The 9,428-nt window shown below is 40.7% G+C and overlaps 1 protein-coding gene across 1 annotated transcript; it reads right to left on the reverse strand.

Moving 5' to 3' along the window:
* Nucleotides 1-242: 242 nt before the first annotated feature.
* Nucleotides 243-9,208, reverse strand: ca4a (carbonic anhydrase IV a). The gene is made up of 8 exons (XM_046040434.1): nt 9,101-9,208; nt 5,055-5,099; nt 4,005-4,169; nt 3,765-3,910; nt 2,916-3,008; nt 2,749-2,812; nt 2,496-2,659; nt 243-2,047 (listed from the first exon to the last, which is right to left on the reverse strand). Exons 1-8 carry the CDS (start codon nt 9,162-9,164, stop codon nt 1,868-1,870), a joined length of 921 nt encoding a protein of 306 aa, XP_045896390.1. The 5' UTR covers nt 9,165-9,208; the 3' UTR covers nt 243-1,867.
* Nucleotides 9,209-9,428: the final 220 nt, after the last annotated feature.

A 9,428-nucleotide genomic window follows, 5' to 3' on the forward strand; every position in this document is an offset into this window, starting at 1 on the left:
TGACAGACTTAAGGGGAATCGGACAGGAAAGTGAGAAGCTTGTCTGTGTGTCTGAGCTAGCAGACAAACAACAGAGCCAACAGAGTGTATTCTAATATCAGTTTTCACAGTGCAGAGATGCAGGGGCGGGACTGACAGTGTGGCTGAATGCTGTTTTGATCGGTTCAAATAGCTTGAATTGTGACCATGCAAGCAGAAGAGACCGTCATTAAAAAGGCATATAAGTAGTTTTATTATTTTGTTGGAACACATTCTCCATATTATTTATGACAATTTCAAGCATTACAACCTGACAATCTCATACACATGAACATCATAAGTAAAGTCAATTGGTCATGAACAACTCGATGCTTCATATATCGGTTTGCATTCAGTACTATATAAACTTTGCGTACATAAATAACAATAACTGTCTGTCTCATATCAATATACACATTTAGTACATAAATACATGTGTACAATGACACATCATAGAATTATAACTTGATGCCTTCTGAAACAATGGAATATATACAGATTCTTTGCTCGATCATCACAGCAAATCTTTCTGTCTTGAAAATTGCACAGATCTCTCACAAGAATACATAACAAGTCCTCCTGAATAAATGAGGGAGAACTCAGTGGGTTGTAATTCACAGTCGATAACATTCAGTGCATCTGTAATACAAGCCATGAACACAGTCACATGTTCTCAAGATAAGCTCAGTGAACTTCACAGGTCAAAAATGTGAAATGGAGTGACTGACGTGTGTGTATGAGTTTAACGAGCACGGATTTGCATGTGCAGCTTCACGCCAGAAGTCATGTATATGTAGCATAATAAACATCTGGAACATCAAGACATGCGAATTCATGCGAGTGTTTGAGATGCATTAAAAAGTAACGGCATTGAGAGAAGTGACATTTTATGTGCTGGTTGATTCTCAATAGTGTTGCTGTCTCCTCACGCTGCAGACGCTTCCTGTTCCCCGTTTCCCTGAAACCAAGCTGCCACTTGCTTTGTGACGCACCATTAGCATTAGCATCTCTGCATCTTCATCTTTGTCTCAGGTGTCAGTAGCCTCTAGCTGCAGGGGGATAGACAGCAGTTTTGCTGTCAGAACAGCATGCTATGCAAGGCAAGACCTCACCCCCCTCCCACCTTTCCCTAACCAAGTGCTGACTGACTGGCTGTGGAGGGTTCACCTGACGGCTGCACTGTGTCCTCCTGGACTTGGAAAGAAAAGCCAAACTGCTGACTCCTTTGACCGCTGGCTTGGAAATGGAGCTTGTTTTTTGTGACTCACTTCTGCTATTAATAGAACAACACAGAACAACACAGAACAACACATCACGTGCCAGGTCATGGGGCTGACATCGGCACTTAGAGCGCAAGCCATCGGCAACTCGCACTGACATTAGCAGAGACTAAATTTACCTGACATTGGACGAGGTGGGTGAGGTCTAAAGTTTACAAGCATGTGTGTGTGCTGATCTTTATAGGATGATGCCGTGAAAAATCAGGGCACGAAACCCAAGTATTGTTGATAAGGGATCTGGTGATTGAATTCAGTTGTCACTTCAAATGCTTGGTAACCTGCTTTATGGCACATTCATGATCCTGATATAAGACCTACTGCTTCACTATGCATGCATGAATGTTTATCAAAACCCTTACAACACCTTTCATAAGGCATTCCGAGAACACCTTTGTCATTTGTGTTGTAAGAGAGAGTGTTGTCAGATGAGTCATGCCTGCACTACGACGTGGTCGATCATCTTAGCATCCATGCGGTGAACTTGTTAAAAAACCAGGGTTCAGCTGAGGAGTGATACAGAACTTATTTTGTGTTCATGGATGTCGCAGTGCAGCATGGGATGCCCCGCTCTAGTTGGGTCGCGACAGTCCCAAGGCTGTGGCGATGGCGGCCACAAGGAGGGCTGAGCTGGCAAGGACCATCGCTCCTCCTGACCGGAACACCTGTCGACCGTTCAGTGGCTGGACAGGCCTGAATGTCCCCACCATCGGCTTTCCATCGTGAAACTTGAGCTCAGAGAACTCCTGCAGCTGGAGGAATAGAAGATAAACACAGAGGTAAAGCTCCAGTTTCTGGAAAGAGATCATCAAGACAGTTTGACTAAATCTGTAAATGCAGTGTTCCTGGGGTGGAACCTAACTAAGTACATTTATTCATGTACTGTGTACTTGAGTACAGTACTGAAGTACTTGAATTAATAATAATTGTAATGATTGTTATAAATAATCCAATATTTCACAAAAAAAATTACAAGAATTGTACAAAAACATGAGCTGTGTAGCAGAACTTTATTTTTGTATCAGTACTTTTACTTAAGTCCAGGTCTGGCTCTAAATACTTTTGAGGAAAACATTTTTAATGGGTGTGGTTTTAATGGAATACCTTAAACTGTACCTTGTAACCAAAAGAAAGAAAATATTGTTTTGAAAAACAAATATAAATTTGCATTCTTCTAATTTAAAAGAAACAAATCCTAACCTGATCCATACTCAGAGGGATGGGATTCTCAAACAAAGTCCAAATCACAGCCTCAGTGCACCCTGGGGTAGTCAGAGAGCCGCTATAGCGGTAATAGGTGGTTAAATTCTGCTCAGATGGGATTAGTTGTGCCAGGGAGACAGTGAGCACAGATGTATTGCTATCTGAAAACAAAAAGGCCACAGATTAAACAGTAGCAACACTAGCCGTGCAGCCATGTTTTTAGTCGGTTATATTGAACTTCGATACTTACAATCTCTGATGCTTCGCAAAGAATTGATGATGGGGTCATACTTTCGGTTTGCACTGTTGGACCTCTGAAAATGGAAATGTACACATTTCAGCAATGTTTCATTTCAGCTTGAGGTCTGTTCGGTGATGGAAATTGGATTTCAACAATGAAGGATTCTAAATGGTTACCTCATAGAAAAACCCAAGGACTGCAACTCCCTCTGGGTCTGATAGTGCTGTTGTCAGGTCACTGTAATGGTGCTTCATGTGAACAATGTGCAGCTGTTGAGAAAATATTGCTGATGTTATCACTTTTCATAAAGTCATGGTGTGTATATTCTTATTGTAAACGGGACCAACAAAAATGTCACGATTTTATCAGTTTATGACAGTTGCAACGTTTGTATAGTAGATTTCATGCTCTAACAATAGTAGCTGATACCGATATCAGTTCCAGTTAACCAGCTCTTCATCAAAAGCATGTTTTAAAGGACTGATAAAACAAGCTTTATTAACAAATCTAACAATGTGTCATGAATGATATGAATTCACTAGATGAACAGTGCAACATGATCTCTTGTTTTGAAGACGTCATATGTGCCTGTTTAAATAGGTGGTATTATGATTTTTGGCCTTTTCCCTCTCCTTTATTGAGTTATATATCTTTTTTGTGCATGTAACAGGTTTGCAAAGTGAAAATGCCCAAAGGGTGTTCCCATCACCCACAGAAAACTCTGCTCTGAACTGCCTGAAAACAGCTTGTTTGTAGTCTAGCCTTTACTTTCCTTTCTTGTGACGTCACAATGAAAATACGTTTCATAATGCTTGCTGAGTGGCTAGTCAATAAAATAGGATTTTCAACCTGAAAATGAGCATAATACCACCTCTTTAACACCTTTAATGTAAATGACATGTATATCTATCCAGCTGCCTTCATGTGATCCAGATCAACACATCAGTCATTCTTCATCCACTGTCATTCTGACAGGAACAGCTGACTACAGGCTGTGTGTGCTTTGTATGTTAAGGTTCAGGTACCTCCATGGGATACTGCTCCCCATCGATGGTGTGTTCAGAGCCGGGTCCTCCATTTTTGCCCCAGTGCAGGTGGAACTGCACAGCCTTGTAGGTGGTAGGCAGGCCTCCACCTGAGATGGTGCTCAGGTGAGGAACTCCAACCTGAACTGGAGTGGACACACACATAGAGAGCATAAAGAGTTAACACAACAGCTCTAAAACACTGATGGCTGTTTGATTCTTAATGGAAAATATACCCACCTGAGTGGCCGTTGTTCTTGATGGTGCCTTTGAACATCTGCTGGTAGTTTTCGAACTTGAAATAAGTGAGTCGCTCGTCTTTCAAAGTCTTTCTGGTGACGACGTTGATGGGTGACTGTTTTTTTCCTGCACAGTTGCTGTTGGCGTGGTTCCACAAGTCTGGCACTAAAACAAGAAAAACATCTAAGTTAAGCAAGTTGGACTGATTGATTTCTGTTCAATGTTTTTTTGGATAAACTTCAGTTTGGATGCAGTGCAGGTCATAGCACTGAGACATCACTTATCAGGGTTTGTAATCATAAGGATCTTCTTTTAGCAGCTGACAGCTTTTTATTGTTTTTAGATCTTCCTGCAGCTTTTTATACAGATGACCACTTAAATTGACTGTCTTAACATCGGGTAGGCATACTGGGTAGAGTTTTAGATTGTTTTCTATTCCTTTCTCTCTGATCTTGTGTGACTGTAGGGAAGTGTTAGTCCTCCACTACCCAATTCATGCATGGAGTACCACAAGGATCAGTCCTTGGTCCTTTACTTTTCAACAACTACATGTTACCTTTAGGTAAAATTTTCAATATGATGCAAATACAGGTCTGTATACAGTAGGGCATGTAGAGATTTGGTTGCTCTCTGTATTTCTGATTTGCTAACCCTATGGGAGCCTGAGCACAGCCTGAGATCCTTTGGTAGGTCTCTATTATAATGTCTAATTTCCAGGTACAGGCTAAAAACCAAGAAGCCCGGGCCTTTGTAGTCAGGGCCCCTCAACTCTGGAACGACCTGCAATCAGACTAGCAAGGTCTTCATAACCATTTAAATCTCTCCTAAAAAACACATTATTTTAAAATTGCATTTGCTCAAATTGGTTGCTGTTCTTCCAATGCATTTGTTCTTTTTAATTTCATTTGTTAAATTTCTCTTTATTTTCATCTTAATTGTTTACATCTGTTGGTTGTATGCCTTTTGTGAAGCACTTTGTTACTTGCTTTTGAAAAGTGATATGTTAATAAAGTTATTATTATATATTAATTTGTTTTGAAATAAGCTTACCATTGCACTGAAGATCACAGGTGAACTGGGACTGATAGCACCAATCTGAAACACAGAAAAGCAAATCAATTTAGTCAAGAAAAGGTTTTCATTTTCTTGGAGCTTGCACGCTTCCATGTAAAGAACATAAAACACACACTTGATGCCAACGAATCAGTCAATTCCCTGCATTGTTAACCTTCTGGTGACACAACAAGCCTCAGCCTATTGTAAGAGCAGAATGGGATGTTTCTGTTCAATGTATACACTCACAATTTTATGTGTATTTACAAACATATCCTTTTATTAATAGTTAATTTTTTTCCTTACTGCAAACAGGAAATTGTTCTCCTATCGGTTTAAGTCAGCTATTATCTCCGGACATACAAAAACCCCTTATACACAGGATTTGTCTTCCTATTCACAAAAAAGCTGGCTTTATCTTTCCCCATTATCAGAATAAACACAGAGTCAATCTTTTGCATCAGCAAGGTTCCTTTCTCAGATGTTTATGTGGGAGGGGGTTTATTAATATTTCACAATTGGTTTGCATGTTTCCACCCCATGCTCAGAGACAAACATCTGCAGCTATCTCACAAATCAAATATTTATGAAAAACACACATGCCATTAAAAAAACTATGGGGAGGGTCTCTGGCTTTGTTGTTAGGCTGGTATGAGGACTTCTACCGGTGTTTGTGAAGGAAGTCAGTGCTTGGTTTCTTTGCCATGTTGGTAAGCCTTTTCCTCCTGCTCCTGCATGATAATGATGCTGAAAATAAACGAAGCAGGGAGGAAAACATTTTGGGTGTTCAAAATGGGGGTTCGGGGCGTTTTTACAAGTGCTATCATTCACATACTGGTCCCAGTAAATAAAGAGATGCTCAATTCTTAGATTTATCTTTTTAATATTTATTCATGTTGCAGTATTTGCATATAACTCAGAAATTTCTAATTACTTTGCCACTACATCCTGGGTGCTGAGGGAATAAAAGGATTATGATTCATTTCAAACCTTAACTCAAGGTTGGGTAGTAGCTGTGAAATAGTGTCACTTTCTGCATGATAATGCGTACTGAAAAAAAATTAAGCCGAGGCAAACATCATTCAGCATACTGGTCCCAGTAAATAGAGAGATGCTCATTTCTTAGATTTATCTTTTTAATTTTTATTCATGTTGCAGTATTTGCATATAACTCAGAAATTTCTAATTACTTTGCCACTACATCCTGGGTTCTGAGGTCATTAGAGGATTATGATTAATTTAATTGACTCGAGGTTGGTGGTATATAAAAAACTCCTCAGAAGTCCTCAGAAGTTTGCAGTGAGACCACAGCTAAAATGTATTTTATCACAGGAGCATTCAGTGCCATAGCTGTGTGAGTCCCATAAGGCGCAGCCTACCAATTAAATCTGTGACACTAAAACCAGTCATCAGTCATGGCCGAATAATGTTTGCTCGTGTTTTGCCTGCAAGCAATGGTGGAATGTAACTAATTTACTCAAGTACTGTACTTAAATATATATTTTTTTAGGTATTTTCCATTTCATACCACTTTATACTTCAACTCCACTAAGCTATTTCAGAGGGGAAATATTGTACTTTTTATTCCACTGCATTTATTTGGCAGCCATAGTTACTACTTACTTTATGGAGATTTCTTCATTCAAAACACAAGAAGAGCTTCCACCTCCATCAACAGCATAAACAGAAATAAAAATAAAACACACTAACATGAGTACTTTTACTTTTGATTTACTAAGTATATAGGGTAATAATACTTAATAACTTACTTAGTAATATTTTCAATGGTAAGTAGGGCATATATTAGGCTAATAATACTCTTTAAAATATTACTTTTTACTTAAATAATATTTTGAATGAAGGAAATGAGTGGAAATTAGTATTTTTACAGTGTAAAAAGTAAAGACTATGAATGCTTCCCCCATCACTGCCTTTAAGTAAAAACATCTTTTTATGGCTCATAGTCGCTTGCTTTGATCTCAGCCAATCAGATTTCTGTCCGCACAATTCTCGACCAATCGGCGCTTGTCTTTGATCTTTAGGCTAGTGGGGCGAAGAGCAAATGAACAATATGAATGGGCTTCAGTTGAGCTGAGAGCTCTGCCAAGACAGCAAACTGAGGAAACGGGCATGAAATAAACAAAAGGTAGCGAGAGGAAATAGGCCACGTCTGCCTGCACGTCGACCAGAGTGAAAACGTAATGTGAACACACGCTGACGCGGGGACGGATCTTTTCATGCCATTGTGTTGTGTGCGCCATGTAGAGCCAGACATAAACTGCGCGCCGCAGACGCCGCGGTTCACACAAAAATACGGCTCAAAAGAAAAGGACAGATTGAGACTATGCCATGTTCTGCCAATCCCGGAACCCCCATGCACCGAAATGGCTCTCCAACTTCGAGATGAAGCGGAGGCATTTCTTATTTTCTGTCCAAAACTTCCACCAACCTACAAATTAGAAAATACCGAATTTGACTGTCCTCTCAGGTTCTCCCTTTTTCACCAAAATGTTTCTCTCATGCAGACGCCTCGGACAAAACTTGTATCCACTGAATAGCTGCGGGTCCTTGGCATGAAATATAGGGACAACTACACAGACACGCGCTGCAGCTGCTCCACAGGGTGCAACGATAAGCGCACGATGGTCGTCCTAGACACTGAATGAAGGAGCACTGTTCATCCACCATCTCAAACGAACCAGTGGTATCCATAACATTTATAACGACACCACAGATGTTAAACACTGTCAGTCTGTTAGAAGTGAAGGAGCCTCTTAAATGAGAGGCGAAACGTTTTCAAGTAGCCTATCTTCGATCGATCCAGTTGCCCTTGATTTAACCCTCCTTGGATAACTACGACCTGGCAGACTGAGAATCTTCACAGACAAATCAGCGAAATAGTGCTATTGGGATATTTTAGAGCTTTTGACTACATTAAAAGCGCACGAATGACAAACAGCTGTGGGCTGATACAGGAAACCGTACTCTTTTCTTTATTCATCCTAAATGGTTGCATCTAATGGCGTAGCCTAATTTGACTTCCGAGTACCTCAAAATGAATTACAACCTAGAGTCTAATCCGACTATATTTTAAAGACAGATACAAGAGATGTATTTGGAATTAATTCGTTAACCAGTGACAAAAAGCAAAAATCCTGTTCATTTCAGTCACTAGTCTGTCACTAATAACTGATAATTTACTCCATTAGAGTCTTGGTGCCAAACCATTGGCGGTGCGCAGTCAGACGCCTCTCTCTGCGGCACCAAGGACGCAAACGTTTGTCATTGGCTCAGTATGGATCTGAGCAGGTGCACGAGAGAGAGAGAGAGAGCGAGAGAGACAGCGGGCTGTCCGAACCATAGAGGCACTCAGCGCGGTCCGAACTGCCTGCTTTTGTCTTTGGCACACCTGATACAGGATCTGTGCGTCTTGTGTGTCAGTGCCCTTGAACAGGGAGCTCTGCTCAGCAGTGAAAATGCAATATGTAGATGAGCATGTCGGACACATGGAGGACTGGCCGGTTCCACGTCAGTGTGATGGACAGGGCAGGTGTATGTGTGCACGGGCGGAGAGATCGCCATTCGGGCGGTTTTGGTACTAGGTGCTGTTTGGTGACTCCGCTTTTTTCCCACTGTAGAGCATCTTTCTTAATCTATTTTTGGATGTCGATCTTATTTAGATTATTGGGATGCCGCAAAACTTTCTATCTGAATAAAGCCACGGTTGGAAAAAAATGGTAAAAACCAACTTCACCCTGCTGGTCTCACTGAGAAGCTTACCTTTGCATTAATTCACTTCATATTTATTGTTTTGTGTTACTAAAACGAAATAGCTCACATTAATTAATATATTAATAATCAATTGCGTGCTTAGATGTAATATAGCCTCAGATATTTTCACCAGACATTTAAGAAAGACATAAGCCGTTAAAAGACAGGATGAAAAAAGCTTTCCTTGTAATATTAGATGACGACCATTTCTGTAGGAGATGTACAGTAAATAAAAGCACCTATTTTCCTGTTATGGATGAAAACAGACTCACCTCCTGAACCTGTGCAGGTTGTCCAGATGGCTGCCAGGAGAACGGGCAGGATTAGATGCTGCATTTCGGAGCGTCTCTGACTCGACCGAGGGAAGGCAACACAAGGACTTGTTATTTCTAATGTGATCGCATTCTTGCAGGGGGTCTCATACTTATTTATCACCATACCCCGACAGGAAAGAAGGGCTGGCCCCTCCCCCTTTGGCCACCGTCTCTAATAAAGCTCTACACTGATAAGAGCTCCAATGACGGGGCCAATCGATGGACTCCTGGTGTGCAGGAGCCAAAATCTAATGAAGTCATTACTGCCATGGTGTGGTTGGGAATC

This window comes from Micropterus dolomieu, linkage group LG23, assembly GCF_021292245.1.
Source record: "Micropterus dolomieu isolate WLL.071019.BEF.003 ecotype Adirondacks linkage group LG23, ASM2129224v1, whole genome shotgun sequence".
NCBI classification, from domain to species: domain Eukaryota; kingdom Metazoa; phylum Chordata; class Actinopteri; order Centrarchiformes; family Centrarchidae; genus Micropterus; species Micropterus dolomieu.